This window comes from Bos javanicus, chromosome 6 (genome assembly GCF_032452875.1).
Source record: "Bos javanicus breed banteng chromosome 6, ARS-OSU_banteng_1.0, whole genome shotgun sequence".
NCBI lineage: Eukaryota > Metazoa > Chordata > Mammalia > Artiodactyla > Bovidae > Bos > Bos javanicus.
The window spans coordinates 57,666,721-57,687,762 of NC_083873.1; the positions used below are offsets into that span (position 1 = coordinate 57,666,721).

Sequence of the window (21,042 nt, forward strand, 5' to 3'; positions counted from 1 at the left end):
CATGCTGTGTGACTCAGAGGAGAGTTGTTGAGTGTGCACACTCAGCGCTTGCTTTTCTTCTAGATGCACTGTCTCCTCTCCTGCCCATCATTCCTGTCAAATGACTAATCTTCAGGGTGCTTTGGAATGTTTAGGTTGGTTTAAAAAAAAAAAAAACAAAAAAAGAAATGTTGATTGTCTTAATGCACATATATGCTCAGCAGCATTTCTCAGATGTACTTTTCCTGAGCTTATTAAATAGACTAGATTGCTTCTAGCAAATGTCTTTGCAAAAGCCTCAGGAGTCATAACTTGACGGCTTTTGTTTCCATAGGGTAATAAAGCCAGAGGCCTCCAGGAACACTCAGCCAGTTTGGATCTGGACAGCTCCGTGTCTAGCATGTTCAGTAACACCAGCAAAGTAAGCACGTTTCTTCTTATATGACACCCTGAAGAAACCAACAAATGGGTCTTGCTCGTCTCCTCTACACAGGGCCTATCAGAAGGAACCAGAGAAGCCTCACAGCTGCCATCATGAAACTTTTGGTGCTTCCAGACTTCATGATGCAGGTGGAAGGCTGGTCGTGCAGATCTACTCTGACACACAAGTTGTGCTTAGTGAAGCAGAAGGCTCTTCCATAGCAAAGAGCTAAACGCACAGTTTCAGGCCACTGAGATCTAGTTAATCACAAGGCAATCAGTGGATTTCTTTCTTTAGTAGATTTTCCAATGAAATCTGAATGAAATACATTAAAAATAATTTAAATTGGGAAAACCTCAAACATGAGCTTATGAATTTTGAGAAGTATGCAGCTTAAATTCTTGTGTCCTTTAGCTGACTCTGTGATTATCATTAAGCATCACGATTTTTGTAAATAAGCCTCACCCTTCCATGTCTGCCACCAAGCACAGCTTTGTGATGATAAGCAAGCCAACCGTTCTTTTTGGTAACAAACCTGTGTCTATGATGTCGCTGTTTTCATTTTTTGCCTTTTAAACACACAAACAGCGCACTGGGACAACCCAGAGGGATGGTATGGGGAGGGAGGAGGGAGGAGGGTTCAGGATGGGGAACACATGTATACCTGTGGGGGATTCATATTGATATTTGGCAAAACTAATACAATTATGTAAAGTTTAAAAATAAAATTAAAAACACACACACACACACACACACACACACACACACACTTAATCCTGGTTAGCTCACCTTTTTAACCACCAGCAAAGTGGATTTCGGGTTTTATGCTGGGGAGGGCAGAGTGCCCTGGAATGGGAAGAGGAGGAGTTGTTGTGGAGGCCAGCCCCTTACCATAGGAATCGAAGTTGCCTTGAGCTCCTCTTTGGGCATGTGGCTTTCCAAGTTTTTAGACCATAACAACATTGTGAAATGGTTCACAAACACACGTACATACATGCTCACACATAAAATTAAAATTTTACAAAACGATATTTACTGTAAACAGTGTATGATACATACTGGTATTTTCTGTTGTTTTAAAAAGTTTATGGCAAACTGCTAAATTGGTATCACTATGTTCTTTGAACATCCATTGACCTTTCAGGTGTCATATGAAGCTAAAGGGTAACTCTTTCACATAATTTGGAGGGATGTTAATGAGAATTGAGATGAATAGGTTTTCATGGTGGATTGTCTTAGACACATTTTTAAACCTTTAAAGAATCTTTGTAACTGTAGAGTCCTAAAGAATGAAAAATTTACAGTACAGTTAGAGTGATTAACATTTCATAAGGTATTGGGAGTTAAGCTTTTTAAATCTAATTTCTGTTACATTAAGTGCTTTTAACCTCTCTCCTTAATAAACATAAATTTAATTAAAAAAATTAAAATCCTTAATGCCTCTTATTTAAGAGGCATTCAGTTACAGGTCAGATGAACAGATGGAATTTAGATTCTCCAGTCCACCATTCGATGCATTCGCTCTTTTCATGTTGACTTATTCATCCCTTCTAGCAATTTCAGTAGGGACAAGCTGGTATACTTCTTATTTTGTACTTTTTGATTTGAGAAAAATATATCCCCGCTTCCCCTCACCATTACCCCCTTGGCCACATCCTGGGCATGCAATGCTAAGTGTGAGTGGTGATAGTTCATTCCTTTGAAAAAGTATGCGTCCTGAGAGCCTATGATATTAAAATATTGTTGTGAGTCCTAACAAATGTTTGAGGACTCACTCAGGAAATTCACTGAGTGCCTAATAAAATAATAACTTATATTTACATAACATTTTACAGTGGACAAGTACTTTTGGTTGTATTATCTTGCTTAATCCTGAAACCCAGTGAGATAAATTTTCACTGTACCCTTTCACAGATGAGGAAATTGAAGTGCAGGAAAAAGTTAAGTGATTTTCCCTGAATCATGTCAATAAGTGCCTAGAGAGAGATTTTCCATATCGAAGAATAATGTGGGATGTAATTTTAAACACTCAAGATTACCCAGTTAAATCCAAACATTAGCTCAAATTCAGAGAGTTTTAAACATGTATGAACACCCTTGGCCCAGATAAAGAAGTTGATTTGTTTAAACAGTGCAGACAGGTTACACAGCACTCACTAGACCTGTTATAGGCAGTAGGGAAGAGCTTTGTTTTCTGCAAAGAGAACTGTTTTGGCTTTGCTTAGGGCAGTTACTTGTTGTAATTTATGTTCTTCACACTTGCGCTTGGGCAGTTTCCTGTTTGTCCTGCACACTAGCATTTTGTCTCCGCCAAGGAGGAGGCACTTAATGGGCCTTTATTGCCTTTTTTGGTGGCCTCTGGATGGCATTATGACCAGAAGATGTGCTTACATATTGAAATGTTTTCCTGCCACTGGAATCAGAGATTTGTAAATGCCACCAGTGCCCTGTGATACGTCTGATCTGCTGTCTGTCTGCTACCAGGAGCCGTCTGGCTGTGAAAAGGAGGCCTTGCCCATCTCCGAGAGCTGCTTCAGGCTCCTCGGCTCCTCGGACGACCTGTCCAGTGACTCAGAGAGCCAACCCACAGAAGAGCCAGCCCTGCTCTCGCCCAAGCAGGGCTTCCGAAGGCGCGCCAACACCCTGAGTCATGTTCCCGTGGAATGCCAGGAGCCTCCACAGCTGGTGCGAGGGTCTCCAGGGGTCTCGCAAAGGAAACTTGTGAGGTATCACTCAGTGAGCACAGAGACGCCTCATGAACGAAAGTAAGATTTGTTGAAAATGTAGATTTGTTGTATGAATAGCTGGGGCATATGTTACTGCCAGGTATGTGCATCCCAGGCATGTCTGTTGAGCGAAAAAGAAACCTGAGTCCGGTTTCACTCTTGGCTTAAAAAGAGTAACGTGTCTCTCTCACCTTCCTCTCTTGGGAGAGATGTAGTTGTAAGAGATACCCATGACTTGTCCAAGTGCAGGGACTGTGAGGAAGCAGATAAGATGAGCAGAAATGGCCCTTGAGATGCATAGCGGTCTGAGAGGCAGCCGTGACTGGGAACTCTGCCACTAGCCTAGAGGAGAGCAGCGAGCAGGTGGGCAGGAGAGTACTCGTTTGAAGGTGGGGACCTGGGCCACAGTGATGTGGGGACTCTGTCCCTGACTGGCAGAGTTATTTGACTTCACTGCAGGACATGATTGGAATAGATGGTCTCGAAAATCACCTCCAATGTGAGAATTCTGGATTCTTGCAGTAACACTTACTGATTTTAATAAATTGCCGTAGTGAGCAGTTGGAATGTCCTGCTTCTAGAGCTGGGTCAGCAGTACAGCAGCAGAAGTTCCACTTCCTTCAGGGGTCCCGTGGCAGTTAATTTGACCTCACGTGTCAGAGACATGATGGACACGGGTGTCTGTAAAAATCACTTCAAAAATCCGAAGCTTCTCACCTTGTAAATATGAAACAGGCCGCACCTGTGTATAGCCGCTGCCTCCCTCTGACCAGTGACAACAGAAACCAGGACATGTCATGTCCACACGGGGTGGGGAGGCGCTCTGATACGTTGCTGGTGAAGGACGACATGTGCTAGCAATCTCAGATGAGGCTGTGGAATCTTTCAGCTTTGTTTTCATAATCTTTCAGCTTTTATTTTCATAACTATTGAAAATAGTTATGTGGTTTTTTGGACTTTGGCTGGATACCTGTGATCCCAAAGCATGACCTGCTTCAGAAGCTAATACTCAATTCTGTGATGTTCTAGAGATGAATGTGCCATGTGATCAGTTGTGTTTAACTCTTTGCAACCCCATAGACTGTAGCCCACCAGGCTTCTCTGTCCATGGAATTTTCCAGGCAAGAATACTGGAGGGGGTTGCCATTTTCTCCTCCAGGGGATCTTCCCAATGCAGGGATCGAACCTGCATCTCCTCTGTCTCCTGCACTGCAGGCGGATTCTTTACCCATGGAGTCACGACAAGCATAGTTTGAGGCTTTATGGGTTCTCATCATGTTTCTTAAAACCCTGTGCACACACTTCTTTTGTTCTGCCTCTCCACTGCACTCCCATCCCTCTTTTTCTGGCATTTCAGCGATGATGGAAACCTTCCTGTCTGGAGGTTCCTAGTCCTCTTGCTAAAGCCTGCTGTTTCACACAAGCCGGAGGTGGCAGGAAATTAGAATTCCTGACTGTCCGTTTCCCTTCTCCCCGAAGAACGCAGCTTCCTGTAGGGTTGTGTTTGGTGTGGATGGTGAGAGGACGTGGGACTGTCCTCCCCGTCTCCCTGCAGCATGTCTCTTCTGTTCTGCATGACCCTTCATGACCTCTCTGCTCACTTATGCACAGGAAATGAGACTTTGACGTTCAAGGCAGCTTATTATTCATTTTGAAGAGAGATGTATTTCTAAAACTCTGGATTTTGTTTTGCTTTCCTTTGCTTTTAATTAATTTTTTTTCCCTGTCAGATCCTAAGAAGGGAGTGGAGGAAATGGATGTCTTGGGGTCATTCCGAGTGTGGGACATGATCAGGCAGGACCTTTCATGGTGCCCTCTTGACTGAGCTGCTTTACCAGTGGGGATGAGGGTGGTGAAGAGGAGCGCACCCACTGACTGACAGTTCCTGTGTCCATGTGTCCTCTGCTTTTCCGGTGTGGCTCCTTCCCCCTCCCTCTAACTCCCCTGCCTCTCTCTACTTGCTGTTTAGTGGGAATTGTCCACCTGTTGGCGAGTCTCAAAGTCCCTCAGGTCAGTCTTCAGCTCCTGCTCCTCCACCTCGTCTTAACCCCTCCGCCTCCTCGCCTAATTTTTTTAAGTACCTCAAACATAACCCGAGTGGAGAACAGAGTGGGAATGCCGTGCCAAAGAGGTGAGCCGCCCGCATGGCAAGTGCAGTGTCGTTGGTCTTCCCAGGATGGTCACGCAGAGAGGGTGTGCTGCATGTCCACACAGGACCCCGGGGCCACCGCGCGCGCGCGTGTGTGTGTGTGTGCTTGTTTGGTTGTGCTTTTCTTATTTTCAGTCTATCATTTGAATCCATTTAATTTTACCATTGATTAATTCCCTCAAAATTGTTGTGAAAACAATCTTGAGGGCAAGATGTGATACTTCTTTTCACATTCCCCTGCTCTGGTGTGTGTACATACACACACACACACACACACAGGTTTAACGGCAATGTGCTTGATTATATAAGTTGCAATTTGTGCCATTTCAGAAACTTCCTCATTAATTTAGAAAAATTATTTTTCTACTTTGAAAAGAAAGAATCACTTTGGATGATGGACTGAATTTTATTGCTGCGGTTTTGTTTTTATTTGGTCAGAATGCTTAAAATGAGATCTATCCTCAACACATTTTTCATGTATTCACATATTACTAACTATACGGGCACTGCATTGTAAACTGCAGGCACAGTGTTGCACAGCAGATCTTTAGAATTTATTCATTTTGTGTAACTGATTGGACTGATGTTTGTTAATTAGTTCATTGATTCCTTTCATTTAAAATAGTAGAATTTTATTCGACTGAAAATGAAAGTTAAATCTCATTTGTAAACTGTTTTTGACTTCTTACTTGCTTTAATTTTCTTATCATTAGATGTATAAAATGTGTCTTCTGTTTTGAAGGTTTTGTTTTACAGTTTGTGTGTTTGTGTTTACCCTAAACTCTTTTTTCAACCATACTCTCAGCATCTCCTACCGTAATGCCCTGCGGAAAAAACTTCATTCCTCTTCCTCTGTGCCAAATTTTCTAAAATTTCTGGCTCCTGTAGATGAAAATAACACCTCTGACTTTATGAACACTCAAAGGTAGGGTTCAATTTAGATACATCAAGTCTGGGTGTATATGTTGCTTGTTAGACACAGGGATTTTTTTAGCTGTTCTTTTGCCATTTCCAAAGTCATTTTCACTAGATCTATTATATCTTTTTTCTTACACTTTTTTTCTTACTGAATGTAATTTAAAAAATATGGAATCAACTTGCTACCCAATTTTGACTAGAATTAGTTTATTTATATTTTGTTATTTTCAGAAAATTAGAGAAAGTCTTAACCATTTCTCTGAGTGATAGAGGTATTTCTAGATAAGCATATATGGCTGTCAATAAATCAGTCAGGATGTTTGGTCTGTAAGTTCAGATGATTGTTCAGTTGTGGGTATAAATTCAGGTGCAACCTACAAGGGTTCCCCACGTTGTCCTATGAATAGGAAAATTGTTATTTATGTATATTGAAAAATATACTTTGTTTTGTCATTTAAAACATACGGGTATTAAAAGTCATCATTAGCAAGTAACTGCATCATTACTGCCCTTGCTGGTTCTGTGTAATCTATTTATTTAGTTATTTTTTGAGGTGATGCTTGGAGACATAGGGCTATGCTAAGGAGATCTTCTCACACACAGACTAGGGGAAGTTGTGAACCTGGTGACGGCGCCCCCCCCCCCAACCTTTAGGCCATTTTTCTTTTCTAAAGTGGCATCAAGAGAGGCCTAGTTGGAAGCTAACGTCCGTGGAGTGGAGTTTGTAATATTTTTACAATAAAAATAAATTAAGGACATGTAACCATAGTCTACCATAAAGAGCACCCTTTCAGAAAGCAGTTCTGTAGGACTGCTGCCCCGCCACCAGCTTGATTGACACCTGTGATTATCTAGTTATATTTGCTTGTACAGAGATAATTTATAATTTAGTGCTTGGTTAAAAAAGACAAAAAGTCAAGCTAAAATACCTGCTTGTATCTCCCCACCAGTCATAAACAACTGTCTTTAATTTTAGGGACTTTGAGTCCAAAGCCGACCACATCAGCGATGCCAGCAGGACCCCTGTGAAGACACGGAGACACTCGTGGAGGCAGCAGATCTTCCTTCGGGTGGCCACCCCCCAGAAGGCCTGCGAGTCCCCCAAAAGATACGAAGGTGAGGCCCACCCCGCATGTGAGCCTGGATTCCGGCTTGAGTTTCGTGTTTGGTGAAAGAAGAGGTGAAATGAGATTTCAAGTTAAAATCATCCCCCGATTTTAAAGTTCCCAGGTTAGGAAGTTCAAATGCCAATGCCTGTCACTGTTTTCAGAGGATCCCACATTCCTGGAAGCCTGTAATAGCATTCAGCAGCTTACAACACCTTGTGTTACAAACAGTGCTTCTGCTGAGCCTCTGTGACTACCCCTGCCCTGCCCCCCCGGGGAATGTTGGGAGCTCAACTCGAATCCCCCATATCCTTTCTTCTCTTCCTGATACGTTCCCAGGCTTGTCTGTTTTCTCCCTCTGCAATCAAGGTGTCAGTTTACACCCTGCCTTAACATGGTGGGTTTTTGAGGTACCGCCACCCCACTGGTCACACTTGTGCTGCCTTGTGCCTTGTTGATTGCTGTCCATCGGTCTGGTGTCACGGGAGGACTCTTTCTTATCATCTTTGTGCCCTCCAAAGAAATGCATGCAGACCTCAGAGATGCAATAAGAAGAATATCTCAGTAAAGCGAATCACATGAATTTTTTGATTTCTCAGTGCACATAAAGGTTATGTTTACACTGTAGTATAGAGTAGACATTACAGTGCAGTCTTTTAAGTGTACAATAGCATTATGTCTAAAAAAGACACATATACCTCAGCTAAAAAAACCTTGATTGCTAAAAATGCTAACCATCATCTGATAATTCAAGGTTGCCACAAACATTCAGTTTCTAAAAAAAATGCAGTATCTGTGAAGAACAGTAAAGCTAATAAGCACAGTAAAACAAGGTATACCTATGTGCGTGTTCATGCTAAGTCACTTCAGTTGTGTCCAACTCTTTGCAACCCTATGGACCATAGCCTGTCAGGCTCCTCTGTCCATGGGATTTTCCAGGCAAGAATACTGGAGTGGGTTGCCATACACTTCTCCAGGGGATCTTCCTGACCCAGGAATCCAACCTGCGTCTCTTAATGTCCTGTGTTGGGAGGCGAGTTCTTTTCCACTTGCATTGCAAGTGGTATAGAATGTGCTAAAGTTTATTTTTAGGCTTTTGCATGTTGAGTTATAATGTGAAAGAGGAGTTTAAATGAAGTTCCATTGACTAAAATTAAGATTTTTCTTTGCCCAGTGAGGTCATAAACTTTGAACAATAGATATTTGCTTTCCTTAATATCCCTAATCAGAAAGTGTTACAAAAGCACAGCGAAACAGTCGCTCTCCAAAGATTACTTGAATTCCTCAGATTTCAAGATTGCCTGTAGTGTAGACTCACGCTGCTTTTTGTCTCTTAGGACACAGCCAAGGCTAATCCGAGAGTTTTCAGACTAGGTTCCCTGTAACTGTCTTGGGAGGCGGTGTGACTATTGGAGGAAGCCTTTCTCCCTGTTCCCTCCCCGCTTGCTGTGGTTTCTTTTCTCTTACCCCCCACCACTCCCCCCCAGAGTTCTTAATGTTAATTTGGATCCTGAATCTTCTGCCAGATTAAACAAGAACCAGGTTTGGGCTCAGCTAGCTTTGTGATGTAAAACATGTAACTTCATTTGTACTTAGTTCTTTGATTATAAAATGGTCACAGTAGTGTTGGCTCTTCCTATCTCGTGGAATTACATTAAATTATAAATGTGAAAGTACTTTGAAAGCCTAAAGGCATGTCAAATGTAAAGTGGGAGCATTTTTGTTACCATTGTTGAGTTTGGAGCACTGATGTGTTTAGGTTCCTATACCGATGTTTCCTGGCAGGAACAGTGTAAGGGAACATGATTTATTAATTCAGTGTGATTTAAAATTTTTTTTAGTAAACTGAATTTATTTCAATCTGTCATTTTAGAAAGTTTTAAAGATTTTATTTTCATGTTGTAGATTGCCTGTTAATGTTCAACAGCCAGATTGTGTAATCTAGTTCTCTCCTTTTAAAAAAATTCTTTTCTTAAAATTCTAAGGCAGAGGGGTCTGCTAGGGTAGGTGGCGATAGAAGGGTGGTGGCCATTTCACCAGGCAGATAAAAGGCACAGCTCCTGGTTGGAGCTCTGGCCTCTTTCTTCAGGCCCCACCCTGGTGCCACTCTGCTCTGGTGTTGGAAATAACCCAAGTTTCTGGACAGGACGGACACTCCTATCTCCTAGTCGGTGTCTGGGGGGACCTGAGTCAGTGCTGGTGTACACTCGGTCCTCTGGAGAACCCCAAGATAAACTGGGCGAGGAGACGGCACTGTGGGCAGCATGAGAGTGTTTGATCCTGTGTCGCCCCAGCACCTAGAAAAGGGATGAGCGGAACGCCTCTGTCTGTGTCTGAATTCTCCCTTTGAAAGTTAAGCAGGAAACTTTTAAATCAGTTTTGTCTGGAAATATTGTAAGAAATGGATAATTAACTCCACGTTGTAGTCTTACGATGGTCTTTACAGGAGACAGCATTTTTGGGTGACTTCTGGACACTCTGAAACAGCTGGCCAGAAGCATGCAGAGGATGAGATGGGATCCGTGGTTATTGCCCCAGAAGTCAGAACACTGGGCAGATCCATCCAATACCCTGCACACTGGGCAGCATGGTCTCCAGGGAACTGGGAACCGAGCGCTTGGTGTGTCCATCTCCCCTTCTGGAAATGGTGCTCAAAATAGCACCCCAGTATCTGCCTGCCAGGCCCCCAGGGTCACCTCCTTGTTTGTAGGAAAGTACAGAGGTAGTCTCTTTGACATGGTCTGAATGGTTATGAGGATGCACTTAGGGAGAGAATTGAGGGAAAGATTGAGAGCTCACTCAGGTAGCTGCCTGTGACAGCAGGAGCAGAGTGCCTGGTCCAGGCCCCAGCTTATACCCTGGGGGCCATGGTCTGGAACAGCCTATCTAATTTCTCACCTTCGATGCTGTATTCATTAGGCCTGTTGCCACACTGATTGAAATAAGGGAGTGTGTTGTTTTTACTGACAGTGTGAAAAGTGTTCAGAATTCATAATGTTAGAAAAAATCAGTGGTGCAAATGTGTCTGGTATAGTCACCACTCTTGTGTGGAAGTCACTCTGGTGGTCCCACTGGAAGCTGCTCTGGCCTAGGCCCCTCCAGCAGGGGGCTTCCTGCCGCTGGAGCTCTGGGGGAGCTCTGGGCTGAGCAGTCAGGGTTTTGGTTGTCTTCGATTGTGGTGAGCTGGTGGCCAAGCCTTCTGGCCAGGCTGCTGTGAACAGGCCCTCCTGTTGCAGAGGGCTCTTCCTTCGTTTGGGGGAGTGGAAGATGGGGGCAGAGAAGGGACCGGAGGGAAGGAGGCCCAGGAGGGGACCCTGAGCTGTGCTTTGTGATCGAAACAACAGGATAACAGTAATGCCAGACATGGAGTTCCGCTGTCTGACAACAGGGCCCCCGTGTGGCCGTGGCTGTATTATGTGGGGACTGGTGGGCTCGAAGTGTGTATGTCTTTAGTGTATTCAGATGTGTAACACGTACTGACAGTGTGTTTAAACACTCAGCGCAGTGGCCAGGAGTGTGATACGGGCCGTGGACGACGGTGTGAAGCAGCCTGGCCCACTCTGGAGTGGTTCTAAGCTTTCAAATGAGCTTCCTTAGGTGGAGCCACATCCTGTCTCCCTGTGGTTCCATCCCTCCTTCCTCCTGGTCTCTGAGCCACACAGAATGCACTTAACTTGCACTTCCTTTCTTCATATGACAGAGGGTCATGGGGTTGCTGCTTCCTCTGAAAGTCTTCTCCAGGCTGACTGCCCTCAGTCCTTCGCCCCAGCACGGTGTTACTGCCGAGTCCACTCTAGTCAGAGTCCTATCGCTGAGCATAGTTGGCCCCCGAGGGACCCAGAACCCAGCTCTGCGTCCCTCCGTCTCCCACCCATGCAGTGCAATCCTCTTTAGGTAATTAAGGTCACTTTCGTAGCCTCTCTCTGCTTTAGGTGATTAACTCACATTCTTGGCTTTTACCATATCTTGTCCTCTGGGGCATGAACTGTTATTTCAAAATTGGACCAAGTCCTAGCTGGTCTTGATGGAGAAAGATTTCTAAGGTAGTGTTTATCTAGTTCATACCTGTGAAGTGCTACAGCATCATCCAGTCCTTTGAAGCTCGCGCTGGTGGCCAGTGCCTTGTGGCAAGCTGTGTAAAGTTAACAAGGCTTGCCCTCCATGTCTCTCCGTGATGGAACAGTACTGCGGGCCGCAGGCTCTGCCCTCTGCTCCTACGCTGCCGTCCTCACTGACTCGTCAGGGCCCAGACTATGCAGCTGCTGTTGGCTTTACCACTGCCTCCTGCAGGAAGGTGTCCCAGGGACCCTGATGCTGCGTTGGGTGACCGTCACGGCGCAGTGTCCTCCTGGCCTCTCTGAGAGAGGCTTCTGCTTGGAACCCTCATGCTCGCCATGTGGGCTCCCTGCTGAGGCCTGTGCTCGGGCTGTTCCCTCTGCCTGGAATGCTTTCTCCCCGCCCCCCTCACCACCCCCCGACAACCCCCATGAATAACCCCCCAACCTGCTTCAGATTATTGCTGAACATCATCTTTTCACTGAGGCTGCAGCAGCCACTGTACTTCAAGTTGCACCCCCATCCCTTCAGATATTCCTCGTCTCCTTATCGTGATTTTTTCCATAGCATTTCTCACTTTGAAACATATTCTGGTTATTTGCTTAAGTATTATCTTTATCATCAGGTTCCTCCAGCCCCCAGGCTCCATGACTTCTAAGGGAAGACAAGTAACTTGCTCAGATTCTTACAAACATAATACTTGGTCCTTAGTGATTTCTCAACTCCCTGCTTCTTCCTGCTTATGTCCTTTTTGCTCTTACAGAATTAAGAAATACTGCCTTTTAAATTATATGGTAGGAACTCTGCGTATAAAATAGAGAAGAGAAAATAAAAACACAACTCTTGACTTGCTGTGATAATTATCACCCTTATTTTTGGCCAGTGCTCTACATGAGTTGTTTCCTTTAATTCCCAGTCAACCTTATGAAGGTCGGTGTTCTTATTACACCAGTTTCACAGATGAGGGAGCAGAGGCTTGGAGTGGTTTAAGTCATCTTACCCAAAGCACAGAACTGGTGGGCAGGACTGGAGCCATGGGCCTGTGCCCCACGGCTCCCATGAAACCTCACCCCAGGCTGGAAGTTGGGTGTGGCGCTGTGGGCCTGCTTCTCTCTGCATGGGGTGTTTGTTTTCAGTCTGTCCCTCTGTCCCGTTGCTGGCCAGGTAGCAACACGTTTCAGAGCATTTTGACATACAGGCTTGCCTTCAGTTAATCACCTTCCCTCCCCACATGTTAGCCCTGGGACTAGGGTGTGCTGGGAGGGAGGTTGATCTCTTTATATCTGTCTGAATTTTCTTCTGACGGATCATCTTTATTCTCTGCCACTGTCTGCTTCCCAACCTTAAGGTGCAGAGAGCAGTGTTTCCACTGTGGCCTGGGACCACTTGGGCTCACATACCCTCTGTGTGTTTACCTCCAGCTCTGAGATCTCCGGAGAAGACAATGGCACCCCACTCCAGTACTCTTGCCTGGAAGGTCCCATGGACAGAGGAGCCTGGTGGGCTACAGTCCATGGGGTCACAAAGAGTCTAACACGACTGAGCGACTTCACTTTCACTTTTCACTTTCATGCATTGGAGAAGGAAATGGCAACCCACTCCACTGTTCTTGCCTGGAGAATCCCAGGGACGGGGGAGCCTGGTGGGCTGCCGTCTACAGGATCGCACAGAGTTGGACACGACTGAAGTGACTTAGCAGCAGCAGCAGCAGCATGAGACCTCCAGATCCACAGGCAGTTGAGGGCCCCAGAGATCCCTGCATCAACCAGACCGTGCCAGGCAGAGTGTGTGCTGTCAGGGGTGCCTCTGGGTGTCTGTCTGCTCCACTTGTGGGGGGACCCACGGCAGCCCCGGTGTCTTCAACCCGTGGCATGAGGGACACAAAAGTCTGCTTGTAAGGCGCACTTAGCAAATGCCTTTTACAGTGTTTTAGGTGCTCAGAGCAACTGTGACTACTTTGTATTTATATTCTGGTACTGCAAACTTCAGTTAAACAGACAAGTTAACCTTTGTTCCAGGTAAAAAAAAACTTGAAACGGGTATTTGTACTTTCCCATCTATTTTGTCCCACTTATAAAATACTAATAAAGCAAACTCGTAATTTAAAAACCATGGTATTTGCAGAGCAGTAAAGATAAGTGAAGGATAAATAAAATTTTCTATAATTTTGGGGTTCTGATTTAAAAATTAAAACAAAATTTTTGGCCACACCCCATGGCAAGTTGGGACAGGTATGGGTTCTGACCAGAGATTGAACCCTCTGCTTTGGAAGCATGGAGTCTCAACCAGTGGACCACCAGGAACGTTCCCCTGATTTGTACAGATGGGCTAAAACCTGGAGAGAAATGTGTCGGTGACTAGGGAGTGTGACTCCAACTAAATATATTGTAAAGAGAGAGGAAAGGACAAGGCCAGGCAGTGTGGACAGAGGCAGGGAGATTAGACTGAGCAAATACTGCCCGAGAGTCAGCTTGTCCCATACTCAGGGGTGTGTGACTTTGCGCAAAATCCCTATGAAATAATTGAGTTGCAGGTATCTGAACTTTATGTTCGGAGACCTATCTGAAGTTGGTGGACTTCAGTTATTTTACATTTTGAAATTTATTTAGAAATATTTAGTAGATCCATCATAAATATTCCTAAATCCCAGGCTGTTTTTTTTTTTTTTAAACTCAACATAGACCAGTTGGTTTCTTGTAGGGATTCCCACTTGAAGTTATTTTAGCAGAGTCCAGCAGGGTGATTTCCATTCTAACCCCCAGAGGCAGTGGAGGGGATGGGGGCTCTCTGCTTTTCAGCTGGTAGGTTGTGTCAGCAGCACCACTGCATCACAGGGAAACTGCGGTAAAAGTAGGACCGTCACCAGTTTGTACTTGAAGACTTGGTGAGGCAGACTTTTTTGTGATAAGACAAACATAGGTAGATCATAAAGTGGAATACTAAAAGCTGTGTAGTGTTTTACACTTAAAGCAGAGTTTTCACTGATGGTCTGAATTTATGGCCACTCATGGCTGGTGCCCCAGGACCCCTAGGGAAAAGGCATTCTCTCTTCTTTGTGTTACCAGTTCTTTGGGTGAAAGGTTTGTGAGAGACTGGGTATGTGGAAGGTCCATACTTGGTAAACTGTAAACTTGATGACTGAGGGTGGTGTGGGCGTTCAGTGAAATCTGTTACAGGGCAGAGCCCTGCAGGTTGGATGTGTTTAAGGCTACACTTTTAGGGCAGACATAGCTGTTCCATGTTGCTGATGTCTGTATAACGGCCCTTTGTCACTTTCAAAGCCTTCCCACCATTGGTCCCCACCATGGGCCTGCCCTGAAGGTACAGGCGGCAGGGATGCTGTCATCTCTCAGCTGGGAGTGAACATACCTGTAGGTTATGTGGCTTTCTCCAGATCATGACCTAGAACAGCACTTCACAAACTACCATTGTGCTCAGAGGCATCTGGTGATCTCCTAAAGGCCAATTCTGGTGTCTGGATCTGGTGGGGCCAGAGGGTCTCAGTTTCTGACAGGCTCCCTGGTGATACTGATGATACTGGCCCACTGTGAGTGGCAGGCACTTAGAACTGTGACGGTGGTCCGTCCAGCCCAGACCGTCTAGTCCTTGGTCAGGACTCCTGTGTGTGTCTCCTCCTGTAGATGACCCGAGGCGTCACCCACGTGTGTCGGACCTCAAATAAATCTAGGTCATAAGTGACCTAGATTTTTTGAGAGGATTTGTGCTGCCTGGAGACGCAAAGAGTTGATCTGGTGGGAAAATGGAGTGATACAAGACATGTGGTAATAGGGATAAAGAAGAGTCTGACAGCGTGCCAAGTGAAGCTAAACATATGGCGTCTGCCTCGTCCCTGCTGCTCCGCTCGCAGCCGAGCTTTGTCTCCTGGGCGGCCCCGGGCACAGAGGCTGTGCAGGTGTTTGTTTTCTTAGCTGTGGGCTCTGACCTAATCGTCAGGCCTACAAAAAATGCTGAAAATCAACTTCTGACTAGATGTTCAGTAGTAGAAATAGTCCATGGTTTTTCCTCCTAGTGTTTCATACAAAAAAAAAAAAAAAGAATTCTTTGTTGTTAAGAAATGATTTTTTAGGTAACTCCCAACTATGGAAGGAGGAAATTACTTACCTCTGTGTGCCAAGGAACAATTTTAGTCTTGGTTCAATGCCTTTCATTTAAGCATCTCAGGTTATACTGTGCATTTACCAATTTTGCCAACAATAGAAGGAGTCAAATTTTTACATGTCTTATTTTAAAAAAGGAAAAAGAAAACTCATCTAATATAGATCAGACTTATTGATTTGAAACCCATTGTATAAGTAACTAATCCAGTGAAGCTGAAGTTCAAAGGGTTTTTGTGTTGTGAGTATAGCTGTGTCAATATGCCTGATTTATGACACAGTTAAGTCAGTTGGATTAGATATTAGATGTAAATAGTAATGGCAAAACCAAGGAGTATAATCAGAATCTTCATAATGACTATTTTATATCATGAAAAATGTAGAAACTGTTGTACTATGATTTATTTTATATTGTTCATGGCAAATTTTCAAGAATTTATATGCCATTGGGAAATTGTAACAGATGGTATAAGTAGAATAACTGCAAGTAGGACTTAACTGGAACCTGTAAGCGTCACAGTGATCCTTTGTTTTGATCCCCAGTTCTCACCATTGACTGTGTATCAGCCACACGGGGAAACTTAGCATGTGGGCCACAGCTGCCCCTATGCTCTCATCATCTCAAGGGGTGGGGATGGGCTTGAATCCTCCTATCTTTTTAAACCCACCCAAAACATTCTAATTGTGGAACTGCTGTTTTAGTTAAATGTAAGAGGATAACTACAAGGAGATCCAACCAGTCCATTCTGAAGGAGATCAGCCCTGGGATTTCTTTGGAAGGAAAGATGCTGAAGCTGAAACTCCAGTACTCTGGCCACCTCATGTGAAGAGTTGACTCATTGGAAAAGACTTGATGCTGGGAGGGATAGGGGGCAGGAGGAGAAGGGGACAACAGAGGATGAGATGGCTGGATGGCATCACTGACTCGATGGACGTGAGTCTGAGTGAACTCGAGGAATTGGTGATGGACAGGCAGGCCTGGCGTGCTGCGATTCATGGGGTTGCAAAGAGTCAGACACGACTGAGCAACTGAACTGAACTGAACTGAAGAGGATGACTTGAGGCACTGTTACCACTTGGTGGCAGTGTTGCTCCCTGTGTCTTGCTGGCCCTTCTTTCTTTTTTCAATCCCGGAAAAGTGTGCTTTCTTTTTTCCCGTGTTTTTGTTTTTGGTCTTGTTTTTGTTATAGTATGTACCTTCCTCACTGATTTGCAGCTTATTTGAGTAAGGAGAGTACCTTCTGAAATCGAGATGTTTTTCTTTCATTTTCCACAAGGTTTTAGGGAGCGGGCAAAACAAGGAAGAGAAAAATAGTCCCTGATTGCCAGAGATACAAGGCTTTCTAAGATTGTTCTTAACCTACTTTCCATATAATTTTGCTTTTCTGTGGTCAATAAAGACTAGGTTCAAGATAAAATACTGCATGCCAGGAATGGACTGTTCATGAATTTCAATAGTTTGAAGCTACGAGATTTTTCTCCTTTAATTGTGCTTTTTGGTACATCGTTATAGGTGGGGAAGCCACAGTGAATGGCCAGACTTGACCTCAGTCTGCTGTTTTTGAGGCCTGATATCAGTTGTAAATTAGCCTGATTGAGCCTTTCCTAGTCAACCGTTGGCATTTAAACAGTCAGTTGTTACACTTTAAGCAGAGGTTGGCTCTGAGGGTTGGTGGTGATGCAGAGACAAAAGTTCAGTCTCTGCTGTTGGTAGGAAGGGGACGGAGGGCCAAGGGCTTGGGCACCCAAGGTCCTGGAGTCGGGAGACTGGAGTGCGAATCCTGCTTACAGTGCCCTGGAAACTCCTCCTCAGGGCTCATCTAACTCTCAGAGCCTGTGTGCCTTCAGAATTAGAATCCAGAGTCAAAGATCTTGATCTGTCATCTTTGAACTTTAATCTGTGGATACTGGGGAGCCACTGACATTTATAAAACAAGGAAATGGTAGGTAGTTTGAAACTGTTCTCAGGGGGATATAATCTGTAGACATACCTGAACTTGAAACAGCCTCAAAATTGGGGCAGGACTAGGGTGAGGCAGTCACGTGCTCCGAGTGCAAATTTTAAGGAGGCACTCACTTTTAGGGCCCTGCAAGTATGGACCCTGTGCGCACATGACCCTGACAGTGAGTGCCTCCTTTATATTTTGCATCCTAGGGGCCCACCTTCCTCACCCTACTCACTGCTACTCTACAGCTGGGACACCGCTGCCTGGGAAGTTTAGATTAGCTTAAAGAGGAGTCCTTGGCAAGAAACTCGTGTTTTGGGGGTTTGTTTTTTGTTTTTGTTTTTGTTTTTTAAAAAAAAACAGCTTTATTGAGCTAAAATTCATATATTATACAGTTCACCCATTTAAAGTATACAATATATTTTTCTGTATTTACAGGGTTGTGGAACCATTGCTGCAGTCTAATTTTAAAATACTTTTTGTCCCCCAGGAAGAAAGCCATAGCTGTCACTTCCCAAAACCACTCCCCTTTCCCCTAAACCCAAGACAACCACCCATCATTTTTCTGTCTCTGTAGATCTACCTGTTCTGGACATTGTATATAAACAGAGTCATGCAATATGTGACGTGTGGGGCTTCTTCCATTTAGCAGTGTTTTCAGGGTGCATCGTGTTATGTGCGTATCAGCGCTTCATTCTTCTATACGGTCAGTTACTACTCCATTACATAGACAGACCTCAAATACAGTCATTTACCTTTGGCTCTAATGTGCCTGTGAACTTTCATGTGCTTAGTGTTGTGTGGTCACACACTGAGAAAGGGTTTTAATGGTGAGTATGGAAGCTCCTTCTCTGGGGGGTTTGAGTTGTCACTCGTAATTCTGACCTTGGGGATGGTTGGGCCAGTGAGGGTGGGTGAGCCTCTGTACTGCTGGCCTTGTTTGCCTTTCTTCCCCTGCAGACTGAGGGGAGAGTGTGAGTGTGGGGTTGGGGAAGGTGAGGGTGGGGCTGCGTCCGGGCTCCCACAGCTCTCCCATTCCAGGTCAGCAACATTGGCCCAGGGCTGCATTTCTTTCTACCATCCTCAGACTGTGTGCCCGGAATCCCTTGGAGAAGTTACGGAAACACAGAATGCTGTTCCTCATTCCTGAAGTTTCTTGGTGGAGCCTAAGGTTGTGCAATGCTTACAAGTTCTGGGGACCACACTTTGAGGTCCTCTGAATGTCACAAGCTGCAGCAGCTGATAGGCAGGGGTACATCCTATTCTGATTTAAACTCATGCCAAAAAGCCCCGAGTGGTTGTTAGTATAATAAGTGAGTTGAAAATTAGAAATATGTTCTATGGTGGATTATGAAATAACCAATAAATCCCATCTTGTTTGCAATAAAACTCACCAAACATTAATAGTAGCCATTGAAATTATCCTTATCATGTATTGAGCATTAGTGTTTGCACTTTCACAGAGTTAGATGGTAATTCTCACACTGACTCTATGCAGTCAGTACTATGCCCGATATTTTCGAGGAGAGGAGGCTAGAAATATTGGATAACGTGCCCGTAGCTCCACAGCACTTAGTTCTCACAGCTGCGATTCCAATCAAGCTGTGCTGTGCTGTGCTTACTTGCTCAGTTGTGTCCAACTCTTCGCAATCCCATGGACTGTAGCCCGCCACTTTCCTCTGTCCATGGAGATTTTGCAGGCAACAATACTGGAGTGGGTTGCCATGCCCTCCTCCAGGGGATCTTCCCAACCCAGGGATTGAGCCCAGGTCTCTTGCACTGTAGGCAGATTCTTTACTGTCTGAGCCCCCAGGGAAGCCTAAGAATACTGGAGTGGCAACCTATCCCTTTTCCAGGGGATTTTCCCGACCTCAGAATCAAACCAGGGTCTCCATAATTGCAGGCAGATTCTTTACCAGCTGAGCTACCAGGGAAGCCCCCAATCAGGTTGGCTGTATTCTAAATCCAGTCTCTTAATCACAGTAGGGAGCTCTTGACAGTTTTAGGAATAAATTATCAAGAGTTTTGACTGGTTTACTCACTGAAGTTAGGGTCTGTGTAGTAATAAGCTGCCTTCGAGTGAAAGAACAGTTCTTATGTGGAAAGTATTCTAGAATTAAATGTTGTTCAGTTGCTCAGTTGTGTCTGACTTTGCGACCCCATGGACTGCAGTATGCTAGGCTTCCCTGTCCTTCACCATCTCCCGGAGTTTGCTGAAACTCATGTTCCTTGAGTCAGTGATGCCATCCAAGAGTTAAGAATTAAATGTTAACTCTTGTTAATACAGTGCATGTTTTGGGCATTATTTACTGGTAACTCTAATTTGTGAAAAATAGAATTAGAGTCTTCTTAGTTGAATGGTTTCTATTAAATTCATTTATTTAAATGAAAAAATGTCCCTACTGGAGGGAGTGAGGCAGGGCGGTCCCAGCAGATGTGACCGAGTAGCCCCAGCCTTAGAGCTGTAGGTGAACTCAGCACACTCTTGGTTTTGTAAAATTCAGAGAGAAAACACAGGGATACGTTGAAGTGCTTCCTGAGTGGATTTTCTTCCAAGTGAATTTGTTGTATCACTTTCATGTAAGTGAAAATATTTGCAGAATAAGTACTAACAAGATTTTAAACATCATTCACCAAAGTAGGAACACTGTAATTACAGTCTTATATAATTCTGAAAACAGCTTGGAACCCCAAGTACACATTTTATACTTGCGAGAATAGTGGGTTTCCCACAGAAAGTTGAAGTATTGTGCTTCACTTCCTGTCCAGGTGTGTTAGCTTAGGAACTTTCGATTAGGGACAGTTCTGGCGATGAGAGGTTATGGTCTTTCCTCTGTGGTTTGGTTTTTGGAATTCTCTTGCAGTAGCATCTTCCCTGAAGTTACGGAAGGGACATTTTTCTTTTTCCTCTTGGTGTCCTGTTGCCAAGACTTGGGCGGGATATAGAAACAGTTGGCTGTTTCTGCCCCACAAGGCTTCAGATCGTGGGGCTTATTAGATTAGAAGCCATCGGTGGGGATACCTGCATTAACAAAGGGGTATATCTTCTGTTTCCGTTTGCAGAGTGGTTGGTGTGGTTTTGGTTCACCATTCTCCCTAAGAGACATCTCTGCACCGCCTCTTGGGAGTTTTCTCCCGTTGTCCCTAACACTGCTGTCTCAGTCACACCTGGTGTCTGTCCCAGTGTGTGGCAGGCTGTGCACCGTTAGACCAGATGTTTCAGCAGCACATGGCAAAGTTACCGGGTTTCCATTCATTTGCCCAGTTTCCTCTCTGCGGCCGTTTCTACCATGTTCAGCCCCTCCCCTCCAGGCACCAGATTTTTGACATCACTTAGAGATTGCGTCTGACTGAATGTACTGGAGACCCTGCCACACTGGTGTGACTGGGGGTTGGGGGGGAGGTAGGTTTATTTTTCTCAACAGGAAGTCTGGATGATGATAAGGCGAGGTGGTTCCCTGGCTCCGTGATGTTCCCAGGAAGCTGGGGTCCTTTCTACTTTTCTGTTTCATCCTCTTGGGTGCCTTCTGGTCACAGCGTGGCTGCTCCGCCTTGGGCTTCCCCTACAGCTCCGAGCACAGTGAAGGAGCAAGCAGTGAGGACAGCAGAGTGATCCCTCCGTATCA

General features: G+C 44.8%; 1 protein-coding gene across 11 annotated transcripts in view; it reads left to right on the forward strand.

Annotated features, from left to right (window-relative positions):
• TBC1D1 (TBC1 domain family member 1) overlaps positions 1-21,042 on the forward strand; it is a 225,136-nt gene that overhangs the window by 132,173 nt on the left and 71,921 nt on the right. For 4 of the 11 annotated variants that reach the window (XM_061419892.1, XM_061419899.1, XM_061419900.1 and 1 more), the window contains 5 exons: positions 314-400; positions 2,885-3,165; positions 5,096-5,257; positions 6,081-6,200; positions 7,170-7,309. In XM_061419892.1, coding sequence (XP_061275876.1) covers positions 314-400; positions 2,885-3,165; positions 5,096-5,257; positions 6,081-6,200; positions 7,170-7,309 — 790 coding nt within the window. The remainder of the gene's footprint in view (positions 1-313; positions 401-2,884; positions 3,166-5,095; positions 5,258-6,080; positions 6,201-7,169; positions 7,310-21,042) is intronic. The other 7 variants (XM_061419896.1, XM_061419901.1, XM_061419894.1 and 4 more) reach the window with 3 other exon arrangements.